This window comes from Pavona decussata, unplaced genomic scaffold (genome assembly GCF_977016875.1).
Source record: "Pavona decussata unplaced genomic scaffold, jaPavDecu1.1 SCAFFOLD_2, whole genome shotgun sequence".
In the NCBI taxonomy this organism is placed as follows: Eukaryota; Metazoa; Cnidaria; class Anthozoa; order Scleractinia; family Agariciidae; genus Pavona; species Pavona decussata.
Window position 1 is genome coordinate 1,722,746 of NW_028145426.1, and position 23,226 is coordinate 1,745,971.

General features: G+C 40.0%; 1 protein-coding gene across 1 annotated transcript; it reads left to right on the forward strand.

Moving 5' to 3' along the window:
- Positions 1-10,941: 10,941 nt before the first annotated feature.
- LOC146489944 (uncharacterized) lies at positions 10,942-15,354 on the forward strand (the record flags this gene model as incomplete). Its single annotated transcript, XM_085083939.1, has 3 exons — positions 10,942-11,512; positions 12,503-12,630; positions 13,933-15,354. Coding segments are annotated over 3 exons (2,121 nt in total), but the record flags the coding sequence as incomplete, so codon positions are not given.
- Between the last annotated feature and the right edge of the window lie 7,872 nt (positions 15,355-23,226).

Consider the following 23,226-nt stretch of genomic DNA (forward strand, 5'->3'; position numbering starts at 1 on the left):
TCTACCAATATCACTCAAACCACGCATTACTTTATAGTGTACATTAACTGTGACTGTAATTCAACCAAGGTCAGATGGTCCCAACCAGAGAAAAGAATTGGTTTTGCCAAAATACTCTAACAGGAAAGAATAACGCTAAGAAAATAGATAGAAAGGGAAACCAATCAGGCTGATAAAATCCTTAAGTGCTTTGCCGTGATTTCAACCTTGGAGGAGGACCAAGCCAAGGTTAAAGGAAGTGGGCAAACCTGTCCACAGAACAGCAGTTAACTCTAATGAAAATTTCAAATAGTCTGGAAAATATCCATCAAAACTATCGAATAGAAATAACAGCTGTTTTCTAAAATTAAATTCGACAACATACCCTTACATTAGCTTCACAACAATAGCTCGATCGTGCGTTACGCGCACTAAAGCCTTTTGCAGGCACCTTTCCTTAGATTCAAGCTTATTCGATCTCAGCTGTGAGCTGGTAACATCTTACAATTATGTCACAGGGCAACCCAACCAGAAAAAAATCCAGACCAGTACAATTAGAATAAGCAGATAATGGGTTATGACTAGATGTCCGGCTGAACTGAGTTGGTTAACCAGTATAATGGAACTATTATGCAGATAGTGAATCATAACTTGAAGAACTGACGGGAGTCAAATTCCCATTCAGTCATTCTCTATTTCGTGAATGCTGGGACTAAGTTAAAAAAAAGTCAAGCAACACTTCATCGTGACCCATTTTGTAGTTTATTCACTGACAGGTTTAATCAAGCAACAATTATACGCCGTTTGTCCGACCCAGATTCCGCGTTTGAGCTGAACCCAGGGATCAATTAATTTTCACGGGATCAGGGATCATGATTTATAAAGATTTTGGAATCAGGGATCAAAATTCAAGGCCAAAATGTGGGATCAGTCAGGAAAAAATATACCTTGTTACGACCCTGACAATAAACCATAACATTTGACAAGAGAAGCCATTAACGACAACATTGACAATATATATACAGACTGGCATGGAAGCCTTGCAAGATTAAATAAATGTTCTTCTTAAGTAAGGGGAAAACATCTCGGTTCACCAAGTCCTTTAAGTATTACATTCTTGCTTAAGTTGCTTTAAACCAAGTAACTGACAAAATTTATTACAAACATGTGCCTTAACAAACGTAGCTATTGTAAGTACATTCAGGTTTCCGGTACAAAAGAGGAATTCTTCATCATTGTCAAACATTTGTGCAGTCGCAATTACAGGGTCATACAACATGTGCCCACTACCTTGTAGGTCAACCACCAGGAGTTGTGAATTTGAAATGTCATAAGAAAAATGTGACAAGCACTCTGCCTTTTGCCCTATGACATCATCACCTGAAACACAAACTTCACCTGTATTGTTCAAGTATTTCTCAAATTTTCCCTCAATAAACTCCTCTAGAGTCAAACACTCACCGTCCAGTTTGGCAAGGTAAATGTTTCTGAACTTTAAAGTTTCGCCAAATTCCTTAGAAACAATAAGTTCCTGGACTTTCTTACTAAATTGGTCAGCAATGTTCTTTGTCAGGGCATGCATTTGCACGACTTTCTTTGTGTGCTCTTCGGTTGTTATCTTGATATCTTCCGTGATCTCTTTGGCTACCTTGGGTAAATATTCCTTATTAGTATAAATCTACTAGTGTTCTATCACGAATGCCGTTCTCTGATTGGCTACGCTACTCGCTATCTATTCTGTGATAGATAGTGAGTAGCGATTTTCAACAAAATGGCGCTCGCTTCTTCGCGTTTTCGAAGTGTCTGCGATGAGCAAATAGATAATTTACTTGTTTAGTTTTGAACGACTAGTAGATTTATACTAAAACAATTAGATTATTCGCTCTCAATTTCTATGCGTGATAGTTGATTCGGGCTTCGCCCTCATCAACTATCACGCGATAGAAATCTCGAGCTCATAATCTAATTGTTAAATAACCCATGCTGCATTGTTAAAGTTTGGGGAAGAACTTCTTGCCTTGAAGGCTTGCCTGAATCTTCAGCTTCCTAGCACATCTTTTTCAATCAAAAACTCCACCTTTTGCGGGAGAAGTGACCAGGCGATATTCTCTAAATCGAATGAATAAACGTCAAGAACGGAAACCGGTTCATTTGGCTTAACAAGCTTCCCCAGCTTCATCGTATGTGAAATGGACAAACCCTTCGAAAATACCTGTTTCGCATTCGGTGAACCTGTGCTTTGTGCCCTGTTTGTTGGGTATGGGCGGCTTGATCGCGGGGGAGTCACAGGTTCGCTAACGCACTGCTGTCTACTTGAACTCGATGCATACTCGTCTGGAATGTGCTTCATTGAGTGACACGATGGCCCCGGCTATCCGGTCAAAATATCACATGATAATCCCTTGCGTTCTAATGAAGGTGAAAAATGTTTTTTGCAAGCTGATTTGATCCCTTCAATGGACAGTTCCTCCTCATCGTACCGCACGAACTCACGAACTCTGAACTCTGATTCTCCTTTTCCCTTTTCATCTCTATTCTCATCTTCTATTGTAATATTAATGATAATAAAAAACTACATACAATTTGCTTTAATTTTGATGCATAGCCTTATCTAAATCTGCGTTACTATGTAAAGTTAAGTTTTTCTGTTTTCCAGCATGTTTGTAATTTACTGTTATTTCTTTTTTCCCATTATGTTCTCCTGCTCGTCTTGTCCCGCCTCGACTAGCTTTGTGGCTATTTGCGGGAAAAGCCCCTTATGTAATCTGAATTTTGTTTATAAATAAACTGTTGTTGTTGTTGGCCCTAATCGAGTATATTTCTGGGCTTTCCCGGATACTTCCGAGCTCAGTCTCTGCACTACTAATTCTTACCTCTCAAGAATATTACCTTTTTCGTTTTTCTTCCCGCCGCCATCTCCAGTTTTGCGCTTCCTTTTTTTCATCTCGTTCTTAAAAGTGCACCAGCATTTCTTTTTCCTTCCTGCCATGTTGTTTTGTAGCAGTACAAGCCGCCCCCAAGGCGTCTTGGTTTATGACAGTTTTAGGCCGCGGTGATAAAATTTTCATTTGCATTTAATTTAAGTTGTATTCAATTGACTTTACTTTGATATTAATTACCTTTTTAGACAAAGAATTTTTATTTGCTTTAATTTCATTTTCATAAGAAATTGTTTTTGAAAATGAAATCAAATCAAATCCAAGGAATGAATTGAAATAAAACAAAAACAATAAACTAAATAAGTAAAATAAAAGAAAATATAAAAGAAAAAGATGAAAAAAACCCACCAAAAATCCTTATGGCAGTTCTAGGCCACCACAGAGGAGAATCGTGGAGGGATGAGTTTGAAATGTGAACAACCACAAGCAGTTATTTCGCTTTTTGATGGGAAAGCTGTGTTCGCAATGCTGCCGAACAGCAAGGACATCAAGGCATAGATAACACGTTTTGGAGTAACAAGTTCTTGGTATCATTGGTGGAAAGAAACCCCAAGAAGTGTCATCGACAGCAATGGCGGTCAAGAACGAGGCACATGCGTGGAAGGAAGAGGAGAATTTAGCAGTTAAAACATTAAATGCATCGATGATAACACCGAACATGAACTGTCACAATTGTACAGGAAGATCGGAGAAAGCGAGACTTAAGAACAACTTCTTCAAATTAAACGGTATCGATGAGGCTTTCGGTAGGTCAATTATAACTATAAACTGTAAAAGATTTCCAATGGCTGTGACGGCACAGAAAAACAATAAAGTTTGAAGCACAAAAGCAAGTTTAATGCACAAAAGATCAATAAGAGAGTTGGATAAAACTGAGCAAGTAGTTTTACTTTCTTCAACTCGTAAATGCAAAACTGGGTAGCCATGGTGAAGTTTGTTATTCTAGTCGATCGATTCAACTTATTTTTTCCAGATTATAAGACCAAAATCGTTTCAATGACAAAACACAGAATGTCAATCTTTATTCATTCATGTCTATCTCGAGGCCAATTGAGTACGTTCTCTGTGCACTTTTTCTATTTTGCCTACTTCTAAACTACAGCTGCCTGTTTAATTCTTTATATACAAAGTAGAAAATTTATTCCGCAGTATTTGCAGTATAGCTAGAGGCTTTGCCTCCTGTTATACAAGTATAATCGAGGATAATCATAATTACACACAAGCGCAAAACAGAAAAGGATCTTGTTATAAGTTCGGTTTTTGAGCAAGTGACGGTGTTAGTTCCCTCAGTTAATACTTCACCATGATTTTGCCGCCATTTTTTGCGTTTGCCGGTTGCCGTTTCTACGTGAAAACAGGCTATTTCGCGTTTGCCGTCAAGGTGAGAACAACGTAAGTATTTCTTCGGTTTTTTCTTATACATATAAGTAGTTAATTGTTGAAAACAAGTACCCTTACAATTTTTCCGGCAAGTCATACTAGGGCAAATTAAGTTTGATGCTTAAAAATCATTCATAACTCATTCCTTGTCGCACTTTTCTTCATGAACTCCCCACAGTGAGCCGCAAAACAGCTTCATCGATACTCGCAAAATTAAAGCTAAAGTTAAAAGGTTCACTTTATTTTACGTGAAAGGGCAAAGTGACGTTTGCCGTTTCGCGTAAACGCGATGCTAAATCTCTCTATTAACTCCCCATTCGCCCATTCGCCCCCGACATAAGTCTTTTCATTATAGCTACTCATAATTGCGTCTCCAGCCATTTAAACTTTCGAACGATATATTCTTTTAGCTAGCATATTTTTTGCTAACTGATTCTTACACTTTAGCTGCCTCTATATAGATATTCCTGTTCATAAATTCTCTCCCGCTTGTTCAAACTGAGGCTTTTTACAACTATTAGTATCTTTCCTTATCTTGGCGCCCTTTTTCACATAATTGTGACTTCTGAACCGCAGCTACCTCCTATGACACAAAAACAACGTGAAGCTTTTTCTGTAGTATTGTCGTCGCTTCATTGTATACAATCGACTTCCTATAAATAACTTCCTAAATTGAACACCGACGTGGTTTTCTGGCACTCGGTACTGGTGTTGTATTATTTTTTGCCGGTTTTACCTGCCTTAAAAGACATTCCAGGTTTTTACTTTATTTTGTTCCTTGCGGGCTGGCTTTCTTTCGAACTGAATTAAGTCCTTGATTACAAGGCGCAGAGGAGACAGATTTGATGTAAATTCCGGTTAAGTTCACTGGGAAATTGCGTTGTAAATCGAGCTTGTTGGTTTAAATACAAGAAATGATCCAACAGATTCGTCATGGGATCTTAATGGGCGTCTGTTGAAAGATTATCCCCAAGACACAAGCTGCATGCATCAATGACTGTGGGCGCATAAGCGTAGCTTACAGTGAGGTTTTCCGACGCCGCCGAAGGACGACGATCGTTTCCCAACAGGCGACCATTACCGGCTATGTAATATTTCAAAAGACGCGTAATAAGATCTCATAACGCTTTGTTCGATAACGTTCTCGTATCAACAAACTCAATTAGCGGCGCAATTTCGTAGTGAATTTAGTCGGAATTTACATCAAATTCGACTCCTCTGCCGGTGCCCTGTGCTTGATTAGTACCAGGCGTGACAAAATGAGAACCCCCGTGCCTTGATCATTTTTTATCAACCACTGGTTTTGGCCTCAAGGACAAAAATGTATCAGACGAGATGGTCTATATCAAGAGTCTTGTCGATAAACATTAAAACGAGATCGAACGAGAACTTACAAATTATAAATGTGCTCCATTGTTGATTAATACACGTGAACAATTCTTGGTTTTCACGTGACGTCACCAAATTCTAGAATCAAAACCGGGAGGCCTACAAAATTTTTACCTTCATAAAAGGAAAGATTACCTAAAAATATGTCTTTTCACAATTCCTTAGCTCGATGTTGTGCTTCCTTTTGAAAATAAAACAGTTTCAATTTCCGAGTTTTCATCGTGCGTGACATCAAGAGGACGACCGTGACAGAGCTGTTTCATATCTTCAAAATGCCTCTTCGGGTGATTTTCAGCATTCTAAACAATTTAAGGTTGAGGAGAAATATTTATCTAAACATTCGAAAATTCACAAGGGAAAACAAACCTCATTTCTGGCAAAAGTGAACTACAGATGTTTTTTTCTATTTCCGGCCGCCATGTTTGTGTCCCTCAGGGGGACACCAACATGGTGTCTCCATGCTAAGCTCTATAAATTTGTGTGAAACATTTTGTCAAAAAACTCGAGCACGGAATACCACACAGACCTGACACTTGGACAGGTTTCTTATTTATTTATCCTCTATAACATGTCTATTTCTTGACTTCATTCATGGAATGGTTTCAATTTTTTTTTCACGCACACGTCTCAAAAACTGTTCTCAAGACGGTAAGTAAAAAGGTGAATTTTCTTTCGCCTGATCGCTGGAGACGAAAACTATGCGCTTGGTCATGTTTTACGTTACAATTGCGAAAACAATAAAGATTTCGTCACTTTTGTGGCTGACAAAGCGATAACTCCAAATTTGTAATCACGTGAAAAGAGAACAAAATAATCCATCATCAATCTTTACACAAGGATGGGCAAAACTTGGCCTTTCCTTTGACTCTGCTGATTACACAATCCACACAAGATAAAGAGGTGGTAAAAAGCACAAGACTGCACTTGCAGTTCCCTTTGTTTTATACCACAATAGTTATTCAACACACCAAGATCAATATTTATTATCACCATGGTCACCTACTGCCAATTTTGCTATGGTAAAAGTGCCAAAAAAAAAAGAAGAAACAAAATGAAAATAATAATATATATGCAGTTAAGATATCTAGTATTAAGAGCGAATGTCTGGAAATATCAAGCAACCGACGGTCACGGCCAAAATTTAGTTTTTGCTAAGATTTGGTTTGTTGATGGGTTTTACCGTCTAAACAAATGTGATGTTGTTTGTTTTTCGAAATACCGCCTAAATTTTGAAAAAAAAGTCGAAAATCTGTTTAGGCTGATGACGGCTTCAATTACACACAAAATCGTAGCCAAATTGGTAGCTCCCAAAATGTCTACCGCATGCGAACAGGGAATAAAGTTATTGAAACTCTCTTGTAATGTATTGATTAAAGAGACCTTTTGTAAGTATTTTGCAGAGGAGGAAGCCCTTTTCGCAGTAAGTAGCCGGGCTGTAAAGTTGTAAAGAACTGTGCTCTGGAGCCATGAACAGTGACTGCTCGTTTCTTGCGATTACAGGAGGCCATTGTGGCTCAGACTCAAAAGATAGAAGCAGATCAGTCGATTGTGTTCCTTTGCTTAGTTGTGATAGGGATATAAGCGCTCATAAATCAGCATTCACGCTGAGTGACGTCGATAATGAAGTGGACCCAGGGGGGGCCAGCAGCGAGGCCTGGATCCGAGTTTGGATGATCGCCCCAGTTAAGAAACTTGGCCGAGCGAGCCTAAGTACTGATTTTTTGATAAACAAACATGGCGGCGATTTTATGTGAAAGCGCGTCTGTGCGGATTCGCAAACAATTTGGCTATTTGACGTCCAAACATCACAGGAAGGTTTCGGTCGCTCTTTTACCTGAAGTTTGGTCATCAAGAGGGATCACGGATGCAAATTCTGCAGCGAAAAACGAAAATACTGTAACCAACGATTAGCAGACCCACATAGTTCAGAAGTTCACAGGTCTGTAGAAATTAACACTCACGAGAGGTAGTACGACTTCCTCCATTCCACTTTATCGTTACCTTCCCTATTTGTTCATTTAAGTACACAGTAGAATTTCCTCCCTTAACAGCAACTACCCACTGGGAGTCAACAAACTGTGGAGGTTCTGGTGATCTAATTTTGCTCAAGGCTTAAGATAAAATGTTACTATCATACTCTCAACAACAGATTTTTCTTTTCCAATCTCTTCTAAATGGTGAAAAGTTTAGAGGTTATGTTAGCAGCACTTTGCTCCTTAACTTTGCCAAGTGAGCCACAAATATTGACTTTTGAATTCAGTATGTATGCTTGGTAATAAATCTCATCATCAAGAAAGAGGTGAAGTTATCTTTCATTATTTAAGATTTTGTCTGTCATTCTTCTGGGGTGAGAACTGGAACATTAAAGAGGCAGCGTGCTAAACAGCAATACTTCAGCCAGTCATTACACTGTGCAAGTGTGTGAAAATGTGCAGTAATTGCATAATTTTTAATATGCTAATTACACTTGACTATGTTACACAATATGTTAACCAAGTCAACAGTATTGCAATATGTTACAGTTCTTATGTATATTGTCATGTGCTGATGACATAATCATACTGCAGAGTAATGTGGTCAGCTGGGTTAATCCTTGAGTTGCTAGAAACACTTCAGTAATCAAGGGGTGATAATTTAGATTGTCTTCTTCGATTAATTAATGGCTGTTGCATACGTAGAGAAACCATGGTTGATTTGCCATCCCAGGATCTATTTGGTACTGTATCTCCCTTGCAGTTGGGTTTTAGGGTGTATTCCCAGTAGCCCCATTTTGGCACCCAACAATGGGGGTAAACCACCATACCGATACAGGTGGCCATGGACATCTGTATTAAAGGATGACAGGTAAGACAATAATATTTACATGTACCTTCCAAGGTTTCTGCACATGCATGTGGTTTCTGCAGGATCTCAGTGTATCAGTACATTGTTCACCCGGTGCTACTGAACTCAACTTCCCAATTTTTTGCACGAGAGAATAAGGACCTGAATAGATTTTTACGTAAGTTAATCTCCCCGTGCAGACGAGACAAACACCCTTGCAACCGCTCACGCAAACCTGGTAGCTCTATTCACATTAATGTTTAGCAATCTTCTTCTGGGATCTTTATAAGCTATCCTTTCCAGTTGCAAAATTTTCTTATCTAAAAAATTCTTAAGGACTCAAGCCGTTTTCCTTGTGTATGCATTTAAACCATTTGTGCATTAAAATTAAACTTACAGGAATAACTTCTCCACGCGACATTTAAACAGAGGGAGCATTCCATAAAATAAACATGCTGTTTCATTCGTAACGACGCTTTCAACAGTTAATACGCATAAAATGTGGGACAAATACTTTTAGTAAGCTTACATTAAAGTTCCAAGCCGATCTTGAGAAATAAGCTTACATCCTGGGCTTTCGCGATGACAGTCGTGAAACACTGCGTGGCTTCTAGTTTCTTCAGAACTGAACAAGCATCGAAATTGACATCTACTATTTTGTCGACGTACAATATCTTCCTGAGACGACGAAAACCATAATCGTTCGCTACATTACAAATCATATTCTTCACTACATACACCTCCTGCTGGTAAAATCTCAGCTCAGCTGAGAACATGTCGCTCGCAATTCCAATGCTGACGGCTCTACGAACCTAAAACAAAGCTGGCACCTCATTCCAGCGGTCTTGATTAATCGTAGTGTTCAAACTTCGTACTACCGTAAAAAAACATGCTAACAGTAAATAAACAATGACTAAATACGACTGCGTTTTCCACCGTCGAGTCGCCACGGACAAAATGGCGTGAATCTCGCATGAATCCTTCGCATTTCGCGCATGCTCGTTACGGTTTTCGAATGATTGACAGATTGCTTTACTGGGGCGATCATCACTTTCCGAAAAGCGGCAAGATCAAAGGTAGCTGCCAGCCCCCCCTGAGTGGACCTAATCTTGTCAAGGGCGTCCATCTTTTCTACTCCAGCAAACATATCTCAACTGCTGATATGTCCTGCACATCGTGCAGCGCTTGGTATCGGATGGAGACGTTCAGCCAATGAGAGCTGCAGAATACCCGTCATATTATCACATCATAGTGATGACGTCGTCAAGAAACCTAAAGCGGAGAGAGGGCTCAGTAAAGCTGACTCTCAGCTCGTGCTGAAGGAAAGTGGTACTTTCCTTCCTGTGGGATCAGGTGAAATTGAAACCTTCTGCTTTAATATTTAGTTGAGTTTTATATTTCTGTTATTTCTACAACCGAGCATTTATTTTCCATTCTCAATATCTCCTACTAATATGGGGTGCAGCTGCCAAGTAGGTTTATTTAATTCAACACACTTACTTGAGAGATGCCAGCCATTTACGAATTGATTACCCTTCCTTGTTCCAGGGGTGTGCCCAAAATGCAGAAAAATGCTTTGTACTTTGAAACCTAAGAGGGAGTTGCAGCCGCAAGTAACTGTGGACGAGAGTGAGTTCTCACTTTCACAGATAGGAAACTTGAGTCTGGTAAGCAACGCTGGATATGTCACTGATAAGTACAGTGGTCATGGGTAATCAGTGGCAACAACAAGCAACCCCGCAGAAATATATTGTGTCTTTTGCGGGTTTACACCAACAAGCTGTACCAGAGTTTTTTTAACTCCTACTTTTTTGGTAGTTAATTAATGTTAGGGCCATTTATACGGAAGAAAATATGACGCGTCTTAATTTCTTCCGTATGAAATATCCTAATTGACGGAAAGGCACAGTAGAGATATTTTACCTGATTCTTAACCGTCTAGGAAGAGTTTGCCTCGATTACCCAAAACCCGGAATATGGATTTTGGATACTGATTTCAGACAGAAAAGTGATTTCTAGTATAAATTTGACAATTTGAGAAACAAGACATTGCGTGCTAGATGAGAGCTTACACTTGAACGCAGCAGATAAAGAGCGCATCTGGTAACTACGTACTGTACCTTTATTTTTGTCATAGAATGCGGAGACAAGCACCACTACCTTCAGGAGTCCTGTCGCTGAGAGCACCCCAACAAGGTTCTATACTGCGGACTCCACATTCAGAACTCCAGCAGAAAGCGCTCCAGATAAACCTCTCGACAAGCTTAATGCATTCCTAGGAAGTAGAGATATAAGTCCAGTGAGAAGTGTTATGACGAGGCAGTGGGAGGATGCGAGTGAACGAACCACACGTCGCCACGTGCGCAAGGCGCGACAGGCGGTTACTGCCGTCCTCGATGAAATTGCCCCTAATCAGCTGCATCATTTGTGGAGGCCCATTGCTTCAAAGCCTTTAGAGCCCCAAAACTCAAGTGAAGAGGATGATGATGTCGACAATGTGCTGATGGAGGCATTGACGGAGTGCTACGTAAACGCTAATAGATGGGACACTAAACGGCAAATCTTGTCCATAATGGCAGACAAAGTCTCATATCGCACCCTGCTGAGATGGATCCCCAACTTATCAAGATATCGCTTTACTGTTGCTAGAAAGCACATCCTTGCCCAGGGCAGAGGAGTTCCAGAAGTCCCTCAGCAACGAACAAGAATGGCGGTATCACAGGCAAAACTGGACCACTTTCTGGATTTTATTACAAGTCCACTAATTATTCAAGACCTGCCGTTCGGCGAAAAAAACATAAAGCTCTCGTCAAAACAAGTCATTACAGTGGCGAATGTCGTCCGTCTCATGATACCAGAATCCATAGTAACACAGTACCAAACATATGCTGAAGAATGTGGGCTCACGCCATTAAGTCGCAGTACATTGCTGAGAATCTTATCGGTGTGTTCTGCCTCTGTCCGCAAGTCACTGCAGGGACTAGGTTACATCAGTGCAACAGGTTTTTACCTCTTTTTATTAGCATGTGTCCTTCCTTGTACATGGGAATATGCTTTTATCCAGAAGGCGTGTCAGAGTAATTAGGTAGACCTAGGGTGATGACTTGAAATCAAGGGTTTCGCGTTGAAGTCCCACTGAATACCTTTATCTGGAGTTGTTTATCTGTAAACCCGATCTCATCTCCTCTGTAACGCTTGTAAATAGCCAATTGACAGACCCTCTCCCAATTGTTGGTTTTCACATGACGTGATAAAAAAACTGAAATTCATAACTAAACACGATTTTGCGTTTTATCTCCATCAGATAAAAGAAAATATAAATTTCTATCGGCTTGCTTGTTTTCAGCAGGATAGCATTCTTTGTTTTGAAAATAGAGCAGTTTGAATTTTAGATTTTTGCACAGTGCGTGACAGAAGGATTGCTGCTCTAAACATGTCACGTACATGAAAACATCGATTTGCCGCGTGTTTTTTTAGGTCTGATCAGCTAACATGTAATAGAGGCGTCTATGTCAGTGCGTGAAAGTTCAGCAGAGAGAAGAAAGGCTTTCAAAAAGCCAAGGTAAACTCCAGATGTTTTTGCTGGTATCCGGCCCGCCATGTTAGTGCCCCTCAGACGAGGAACCAATATGGCGTCCCATGCCAAACTCTTTAATTTTCCGTGGTACATTTTCTCGAATAACTCGATTATAAGATATCGCAAAGCTCTGTGGCGTTCACACGTTGTTTATGTATCACTCTTCTACAACATATCATTTTCTTGACTTTATCTATTCAATGGCTGAGAATTTAATTTTTTTTACTTGCCGACGATATGTGAGGTGAAAACCACCAATTGGGGTTCTTAGTCCTGTTATGTTGTGTGTAAAGTATTTCTTTACCTCTGTTTTATCGTCCCCGAGAAACCCCTCACGGGGAGAGGCCAATAAAGTATTTAGTTATTCGGATCTGTTTAATCAAACTAAGCAATTATGATCATCAACTTTTATTAGGTGCCCAGGCTTTTGACGACTTGATTACGTCTTTGGAGACGCTGGGAGATGTTAAAGGAATGACGTGGGTGAAAAAGCAAACGGACCTTCTCAAATCAGCAAAACGTTACCTCAAGAGTGATTATAAGGTAATGTCGCGATATCTAGGCTTTGAGATTGTGCTAGCACAATTCTGGCATAATTCGCCACTACGAGTACAGCTTTTTTTTATGGAGTTTTTCTAAAAAAAGTGCAGCCGGCATAATTAACATTTTATGTTTGTTTTGGAGCAATCTCCTCGCCAAGGTCCTTCTCTTATATGGCGGAGCAAGAGCATACTGACCATTTCAAACACCCGCGATGTTGCTATGTGGCTTTGAAGATGATTGCTTGTACAGAGACATACACATGCGCAGCAAGACGGGAAGAACAAAATCCTGTCATGACCAATCTCGTCCCCAGATCCCGCGCGCGTTTTAGGCCAGTGGAGGCCACACGCCCACCGGCTCTAGGCTAATCAAAACCCCGATGCCAAGATCTGGCTTCCGGTTTAAAGGCAGATACTGCTGACCATCGTACAATTTTAGAAAAAAAAAACCTGCTAGTTACCCCATCTCTCAAAACGAATATCATGAAATTTTGAATAGTCTACAGAGGGGCAATTATATGGAACCTTTTACCAGGAGTGCTGCAACGCAGTGTCCCTAGAGAGTTTTATTAAAAGGATTCACATGTCGAATACGATTGAAGATACTGATTTTAACAACCTGTACAGAAAGAATTTTTTGATGTTTTGATCGTTTCGTTATCGAAACACCTGCGACATTGTTTAGAAGATCTTATCTAAAAGTGCTTTGAGAATTTTTTTAAGTGTTTTAGTCTAGACTTAAGCGTTGTTAACTTATCTTAGTCGAATCATTTGTGAAATTGTATATCCTCTTTTATCAGCTACCTTGGTACTCTTTTTATGCACGACCCCTCAAGCTACCTAGCTTTAACCCTCATCGTGTTTAATTAAATAAAGGTTTTGATTGATTGAGAACGCAGCCTCGGGAAAGAGTTTGTGTCGTGACGGAATCGGCGTAACTCAGAGGTCCTTGTTTCACGATCGCCTGAGTAAGGGTAACTCGAGCTCTGGGAACGAAATTTCTTTTAAAGCCCCCAAATAAGGCATTCCCTTTTTTTTTTTTTATCACGCCAGAATTTTTGGGCATGCTACCAATATTGCAATACAAGCGCCTTTTTAAAGATTATTTGGAACTATTACTGATGTTATGAAAGACTAGGTTACCTGTCCGAGACAATAACTAATAAGGCAGCAATTTGTACATATATTCTGCACTTAAAAAGGGTTAAACATAGCTTTAATCATGGGAAAGTAAAGCTAGACATAAGGATTTGTAAGTCCTTTGGAATTTCTAATTTGTTTGTTTGAAATCATTGTTGAACAGGTACACATTTCCAAAGAATCATGCATCCCCGACCATTGTAGGCCTTACGCCCTCAGCGATCCCAACGATCCTGAGTTTCAAGCGAAATGTAGTCACAAGCATCTTGACCTATGCGATCGCTGCAATAATCTCAAGACCGTGCTAAACAACATCGACGAGGCTATCTCGCAAATGCCGGCCAACAATGCTGACGTCATTGAGGAACTGACATTCGTGACTAGCCAAGCGAAACAAGCTATACATGCATGGAAAGCGCACATTCTGAGAAACGTTAACCAGGACGAAGCACGCACCGATGTCCTTGAAATGCTAGAGGAAACATCAGTACTTCTGGTTCAAGACTGGGCCATGAAGTTTCTTCCCAGGAAATACAGAGAAAGCCAAACCGATTGGTTTGGAAAACAAGGAATCTCGTGGCACATTACAGTGGCGATCCATAGGGCTGCACTCGACCAAGAATTCCATACAATGACATTCGTTCACGTATTTCAGAGCTGCAATCAGGATAGTTACACCGTTCTCTCCATCATGAAGGATGTGGTATCAAAACTGAAGAAAGAGCTCCCAAATCTGGAATCTGTCTACTACCGTCAAGATAACGCTGGGTGTTATCACTGTGGGGCGTCTATCGCAGGGGCAAGCCTAATTGGCAAAGACACTGGTCTGTTTGTTCGACGCATGGATTTCTCAGATCCGCAAGGTGGTAAAGGCGCTTGCGATCGAAAGGCGGCCTCTATCAAATCGCACATGAAAATCCACCTGAATACCGGCAATAACATCGAGACTGGGCGGGAAATGGTAGCTGCAATGTTGTCTTCTGGCGGAATACCTGGTGTCAATGCAACATTAGCAATCCCTCCAACATTCCCTCGACCAGTAAGTGCCAAACTGGAGGGTGTTAGTGCTATTTCCAACATCGAGTATACAGAAGACCACTTACGGGTGTGGAGGGCGTATGGATTCGGGCCTGGAAAAATAGTTCCGTTATCCAAAACGGGCATAGGAAATGAGATGACCATCCCCGATCTCAGTGACGACATCGCTGAATCTGATCAGCTGTCTGACGCACACTTCATACCAACGAAGGGAAAGACCCGTCATCCCAAAGAGAGTTCACTACAGCAATGTCAGGAGACAGCAGATGAATTGAGCTGTCTGTACTCATGCCCTGAAGAAGGATGTATGAAAACATATCAGCGTTTCTCAGCCCTTCAACACCACCTGGACTGCGGTAGACACGCGCGTGCGCTTGAACACGAGACCCTATTAGACAAGGCAGCGCATGGATATTCAGACAGGTTACAGGGACAATCAGGAGGTTTCCCAGAACTACCACCAGCAGCACTTCCTAACAGTGGAGCACAACCGAGCTTACCGATGGGCTGGGACCTAAAATCAAGTCAAGGTCTGATCCTGCGTTAGTAGCTAAGGCTATGATGACTGCAAGGAATTTTGACGGAGAGCGGTTGTTTACAAGTTCCGAGTTCCTGACAAGCCAACAGGTTGCAAGCTACTTTTCAAGGTTAGCTTCCAAACGCACTCTAAATGACCACGAGCGCGAGAAGGAGGACAGTGACATGGACATAAATCAGAGAGAAGCAGCGAGAATGAGGATGCTTTTAGTGGTTTACGAAGCGATATTCTTGGGCAATTAGCAATCTCCCATCCCATATACTATGACTGTTATAACTTGTGTGAATTGATCAAGAACGGGAAGATTTCAAATTTCGCTATACCTGTTCTCCAAGACATTTGCAGGCACTTTGAGATTCCTTTAGCTGACATAACAAAGCGAAGAAAGGCCCCGTATATTGACAGGATTGTGGCTTACTGCAAAGATTGCCCCTGCCATAGTGATGCATAAAGTTTGCACATGTTGATTTTGAGACGTTTCAGGTAGCTCATTGTTCTTATGAGTTCAGTAAAATACCGTTAAGGTTTTCCTTTGTGACCATGGGCCTTGCCTGTGTAGAGTTGCTACAGTATGTTAGATGTATTCTTTTAAAATAACAAGAGGCAGATTTTTTAAATCGTCTTGCAAGAAAGAATTGTGTACATGTGCATGGAATAAAATCAATCCCAACGTGTGATCCGCAAAAGCCCATGACCAATAAACCCTATTTTTCCTACCCCTCCCACGGTATAGAATTAGTGTCACGCAATGAAACATGACACCGCAATTGGTGTGTTACCACTCGTCTTCTGTGAAATAGTTCTGTCAATTCTGGTATATAACTGATCAGAACTTGAAAGTAAGCAAAAATGGTTCTTCAAGTTTCACTGACGGCCTTTTGCGGATATCTTGCACTTCACGGACAGTAATTTAGAAGATTTTGCGTGCGAATTCCACGTGCCCATCCAGTCGTGAACTTTTATAAAGTAAATACAATGTAGCTCAAGTCGGTCAACGTTTTTCTATCGCAGTCGCCACAATCTATTTTCCTTGAATATACCTTCAAACACACAAGAAGCTTTGCAAAGACCTTAAGCAAAGGTACGTTGTGGTTATCCTGCTTTGTTTTGAAATTACATGCAAGTTTTCAGTGCGGTGGAAAATAAATCTCAGCGAGAAGAGAATGGCGGGGGGCAATTTGTTTACTCCAAGATGCGATTTTTTAGAAGATTTTCTCGAACTTTACGTTGCTCGTACAAAGAGTCGATAAAATTACCCAAGACGAATTTTACTTATGTTTTAGAATATCATCTCATTTGCCTACGGCTGGAATTTCAGACAGAATCAGCTTGTGCCACATGGCTAAATACTTCCTCGCGTTTCCAGGATAAAATTGTATTTCGCGTAGCGGGAAGTACAAAGTCGTTCTAAATATTGAAAGCTTTCTTTTCAGATCGTGGTTAGAACTGAAATTTTCCTGCAAAGTATTTACTTAAGGCCACTTCAATCTATTCATGATTACAGAGTTTGAATAAAAATTACTTTGTTCGTACGCGAAGCAAGTTTTCCGACCAGCCAATTTTGCTTGTAGCTTTTCGTGTCTTTGAGACCGCCGACAGCCAAAATAAATTTTCTTAAATTTTTGAAAATTCCGCCGGGATTTCGAAAAACGAACTACACCATGTTTATTAAGATGATAATACCTACCAACAAACCAAAGCGCATTGAAAATTAAATTTTGAGCGTGACCGAGAATTTTTGATTTTGCTCGATATTAATGGACATTCGCTCTTAAATATCGTGCCAAATTTTATCCCATTTTCCCTTGTTGCTGTTAAGTCCAGTTCTTGATAAGCACTTCTTGACACGTTTAGAACAATTAAAAGCCTACGCATCCAGTAGTCTTTCGCGCTTCGTTTTACGCTTTCTTTCAAATGTCTTGTCTCTTGTCTTCATTATTTACTTTCATCAATGCTTTTCTTTTCAGTTCAAGTATAGAGAAACTGAAAACCATATCACCTGGGCAATCCTTCATTTGTTATTTACTCCGATCGAGAATGATAAAAGGAATACTATACAAACAAAATACTTTCCTATTTTGTTTCTTGGCTTCGTTTCAAACTCGTCAAAATGAGCAGGTTGTTATGTCCGCAAATTGTTAATTTATTTGCGTTTTAATTTTGTGCCATTCTCATAAAATATTTCGTTTCGTGTCACCCTCTTCCTCATGAAAGTGAGTCGATCGTTCAGTCCAGAGAAGAAAAAAAAGAAGAAGAAGAAGAAAGGGCGACCGTATTTGCTAAATTAAATATAAATGATATGCATCTTCCCCTTGACCCCGCTACCATTTAATAAAGCAGCTGTCATCATCGGTATTGTTATTAGGGTAGATTTAGATCAAGAGTCATTTTTCAAAAGATCCATATGAAACGTACTATACTTAACAGAAACCAAGAAAAGAAAGCAAGTCATGAACCAAAAACTGTTTAGTTCAAAAACGTCGATCGGTCGGGCGATAGGAAACGAAAACTTTTATAGTTGTAATGTACTTTTAAAACACAGACGACAGGAGTGAAAAATAGAAGAAAACTTGGGAAAGATAGACTATATGGGTCGGTTATTAAAAGGCAGTTCAGACGGTGATTAACAAAAGCACGTTCTAAGCCATTTTCAATTTTGCCAACAGTCATATCTAAACATTGTCTGCTGTTGACGGTAACAAGAAGGCTTGCATCCCAGACTAGAAAATTATTTATCTACTTAATAGAAACCACGTATTAACAGATTTGGAGGCTCACTGATTGTCTTATACCGCGGGCTAAGTTAGACTCTGTTTAAAAAACTGGCCCTATTATTCTAGAGAAAAAATTAGATATATACAAACCGTCATGCAGACCATTTATAAATAGCACAGTGAACAATGTCGAATTCAACTACAAAAAAACCCGGAGTGTCGCTAAGATGTTTAATATTGGTGTGAAGGAAAAGCTGCAAGCGCGGACTCATTCTTCTTTTTGCGTCCCAGTATCGTTTTTGCAGAGGATTTAAAGTGTTTTCTCTAATCTCGCGATATCGCCAGCAGTAGAAAGGTAGGGTTTAATGAGGAATTAAAGAAAATCAATGATATCAAAACTTGCTCAGCTACCAGAAAAGAAAATCGAGCATCAATGATTATCATCGACATTAAGCAGAGCAAATGTGGAAGGTAGCAAACCAGATAAACAGCGTAGACAAACAAGACGTTAAAAGCGTACTTCTTTTCTTGCAGAAGATCCATAGCTTGAGTATTTGGTAGTACCAGTTGGCTTTGGATCTGATTACGATGATATTTAACAACCTTATAAAGTCTTTATAAATACGAAAATATGCAACTGTTGCAACAAGCAGTCCAACAAGTTCAATAACTGCGGCTATCAAGTAAGTATGTTTAGGAACTGTAAGTATTATGGATGCAGCGACGCCACTCACCACATGAAGTCACAAGTTCTTGGTATCGCAGATGGAGAAAAACGACGATAAATCTATCGACAGCGATGGCAAATACATTAAGAAAGGATGTGCAAACGAGATAACTCGACGAAAATGCCATTGCGGCGAAAGTTGTTGGACAGAAGTCAAACTGAGTTATGGTTCCCACTCGCAACCATCCTTGACATTACCGCAATGAAAATCCCATACATTTGGTTGCACAATCAATCCCACAGCGCGGTCAGAGAAAGCGAGGCTGAGAAATAACTTCTTTAAGGACGGTGCCTGCTATTGTTACTGCGCATACGTTCTGCGCATCTCGAGATACTCGGGTTTCCTATGGGTGGTACCCGCTAATACAGGAATATTTTTGCGCGGTTTAAAACTATGCGGAGAAAGCAGAACTTAGCAAACGCTTTTGGTATCTCGAAAGAAAATTGGGGGTAACCATGCATTTTTCAGAGATAATTAAGCTTCAATTTAGGAAAAAACCCCATACATTGTTTCATATTTTGGCGCTTTTTAGAGATATCATTGCTTAATTATCTCTGAAAAATGCGTGGCTACCCCCAATTTTCGTTTTGGATTCCAATAGGCCCTGCTAAGATTTGCTTTTCCCGCATAGTCATAAGCCGCACAAAAATACTTCGATATTAGTAGGCACCGTCCTTAAATTAGTGGGTATCGATGACGCTTTCCACAGGGCGTGAATAACAAGGACATTTGCAAAAGTCGCCACGAACGAGGAAATCAAGTTTAAAACACAAATAGTCAACATGAATGTCCTTCCAAGCTTGAAAAGTTCTTTTAATTGTTCTAATTTCTCAGTAAAAACCTGCAAGGCCATGGCGGACTCAATAGCATTCACATCGATTCGTCGATTTCAACTTAACAAATAAAGAAGCCTCGACTGTGCTCTGTTCTGTTGTAAAGCACGCAGGAAGCGGCTAGAGCACGAAGGAAGTGTAGGGGGAAACACGAGACGTAGTCGAGTGTTTCTCCCTACTTCTTGAGTGCTCTAGCCGCTTCCTAAGTGCTTTACAACAGAACAGAGCACAGCCGAGGCTTCTTTATTTGTTTTATGATAAAGAATTCTTTTATTTCCCCCCGCATTCACCCTCATTTTCAAAACCAACTTCATTTTCCGAACGAACAGATCTGGCGTCAGCGTGCATCTGTACTCTGATAAAGCACGCTAAAATAAGCCAATCACAATCCTTGTTAGAATGTTTCAAATTATTTGATTGGTTGAACAACACGAAAGCTGTCAGACATGTCAAAACAAGGCATCAAAATTTACAAACTTTGCTTAGTTCGAAAGTAACACCAGTAGCGTCAGCGCTTCTTCAGGTTTCCCTTTCAAAAATCAGGATGGAAAAGTAAAATGTTCATTGAAATCAGGTGGATTTGTGGCTCGTGAAAATCTGGACGTCATCAACATGGCAATTCGAAAACAAACTGCTTTAAAGCTTGCGGCCGGTAATAAACCAACTGCTGCGCTGTGTTTTGTGAATGAACAACAGTCGAATTCACGGGAACAAGAGGAGTGCTCGAACTGTTGACACCGTTAGGAAAAGGGCTGCTGTGACTGCTGTGGCTTCCCAATCAATGCTCCAGAGAGGATATCTGAACAAGCTGTAAGTTGTTCACTCGAAGGGCGAGCGTTGTAATTTCTGAGGCTTGCTTCACTGCGGTGAGCGGAGGTGGCCATGATGGGGGGTGATAGAACTTGCACCAAAAATGTAAGGATCTTGTAAGCTTATATATTTGTGTATTCGTTAGCTAATTAAATTTTCAGTTCTCTCAATTTTTTGTTTGATCTTTTTGTACGAGAATATAGCTGACGAGCGTTTACGGGACCTTTTAACACTTGTTTAAGCTTGTGACATGTTTTCGTCTTTCGTTCTAAAACTTGAGCTGTCCATTTTATGCTATCTTTGGGGTTTATCGTCTCTGCCTTCGATGTAATTTCGACCATTTCGTCGGTTGACATGTTTGCAAATCTCGGTTTGTTTATATTTCCACTTGGCTCTGTATTTTAGTCGCTAACTTCTTCAGAAACTTCACTTTCAATCACCGTGCTATTTGTACTGTTTTTTTTTTACCTTGTATGCGCACAGGATGGTCTATGTCCAGCTCGTTTACGTTTTCTAGGTTATAAAAGACGTCTGGATCGAAAAATTATAATAATAATAAATAAATAAAACCGAAAGAGAAGTCCAGGAATTTCACAAACACGGTGATGGCGTGACACCGTTGCTCCGTGCATCTGTACTCTGATAAAGCACGCTGTTTCAACCAATCAGCGCGCGCGTTATATCGAAATTTTATTATAATGTAATTTACACGTTATCCCACTATATCTACTCCCATTAGCTGAGAGCAGGTAGCTAATTCTACCAGCATCGTCTCTAAAGACAATGGGGCTTATGTCTTACATTAGAAGTAACGTCACGCAATCAGGAGCGGGAAATAAAATTATACAGAATACAATTTTGCAAGTTAAGTTCCGGCGGAAAAAAGCATAAAAAACAATATTCGATTACATAATCACAGGGTAGTGATTATTTTCGAGGCGCGTCGGCAAACTATCAACACATACATGCTGGAATAATTACCAGTTCAGCGTGAATTATCAAAAGGTAAGGTTCGTGTTGTGTTTCAAAGCCAAAGACAGTTGATCACACAAACCGTGGTCTTAATAATTGCCAGCGACACCGTTACCCTCGTCCTAAACTTTCAGTTTTCATTAAATTAAAACATAATGCAATTTACTTTCCGAAGCTTGCTGAATTTGCTGAGTATGTAGATTCATGTTGAAAATAAAAGACAGTCGAGGATTATTTTAATTCTGGCATGTATCATGTCAGTATTTAGCAATGACCAGGTATTTTACAAAAATGTTTTAAATAAGATTGATTGTCACCACCACTTTCACCATATTGCACTTGCCTTCTCGAGAGACAAATCTAGAGGCTTATACTAGCATATGGCACGACGAGGCACTTGCTTCGTCGAAGTTTCATCCTGAAATTAAAAACAAATACTTTAAGTCATTTATTTATTTGTTTGTTTGCTTGTTTGTTTGACTGTTTATATATAGTCGAAAAATGATTCCCAAATAGCATTTGCGATTGCTTACTGAAAGCTTAACCGGGGGAAAATCAAATGATTCCAGAGGACAATTTGTTCAAAATAAAATGTTTCTCCAAAAACATTCTTCAAATACGACTGGAATGTGTGAGTTCGCATACATCCAAACCCGGCGCAGGTAAGGCTCTAATTTCTCGTCGTCAAGCATCTGAAGCAATAGACCAGCACTCTTCTTTCACGATCTCCATGTTGGCCACTTTTCTCTCCAATGTTCGACCATTTTACCTTCTTTTGTACATTAATGGGTTTTACTATGAATTGGAGTATTTCATACTGATCGAATAGAGCCCTGCCGTGTCTAGCCGTCGCTTGTTTGAAATTATGAGTTCATATGTCTTTGATTATGAATTCTGTAGCTTTTATTTTCTCTTTTTTCTGAGTTTGACCTCTTGTTCTGAAGAGACGAAACACGGCTTTGTGTTAAGTGCATCTCCCAAAGCAATTCCTGTCAACTGTTGATATCTACAACGGAAGTTCGAGACCTAAATGGTCTTGTCTGTTCATATAATGGCACATTCAAAACACAGTCATTAGACTGGCACACGGAAAGAAATGAAAACATCGAGCTCCCCCAGCGCAAACAAAGCGGAGCAAGACCACGACGAAACACAGTCATGATCAAAACAGACTTCAGTTTACGATTATATTATGTTTATAGTTGCATGGCTCTGAGAGCATTTCTCTAAAACCCAATTTCTGTTTTGTTTTTTGTTTGTTTGTTTGTTGTTTTGTTGTTGTTTTTATCTTGTTTTACCTAAAAGTATGACGGTAGGACTTCATGTTAATTACATGACCTCGTCTGGCAACGTAGTTGATGCATTCATCACGGGATACATTGTTATGAACTCCCAAACTTTGGACATTGGTTTGTAAAAAAAGTGGTAGATTTTGTTCACCGGGGCCGACATGATGACTCATGATTTTGAGCCACAGGAACGGATTATGGAGGTTCTAATGTAATATCGAGCGAAACAAGTAACGCATGTGTCAGATATACCTAAGATGCGAGAACAGAGGTCTTGCGCCATATCCTGAACATAGATTAAATGTTCATGGATTAACGTCGCTCGATAGTCCCTCACCAGGCTTCGTTAGTTTCAATGACAGGAATGAAAGAAAAACTTTCTGCTCTTTGACTTTGTACCTTTATAAGTAATCTACACTCGTGATCCAAATCTAACCGATCAATTCCTTCATTCGTCCGTTTATTTCTTTATTTAGCAGAAGACTGACAAAAATTACAAACAAAGACCAACAGTTTTCAGTAAGTAAACATAAGA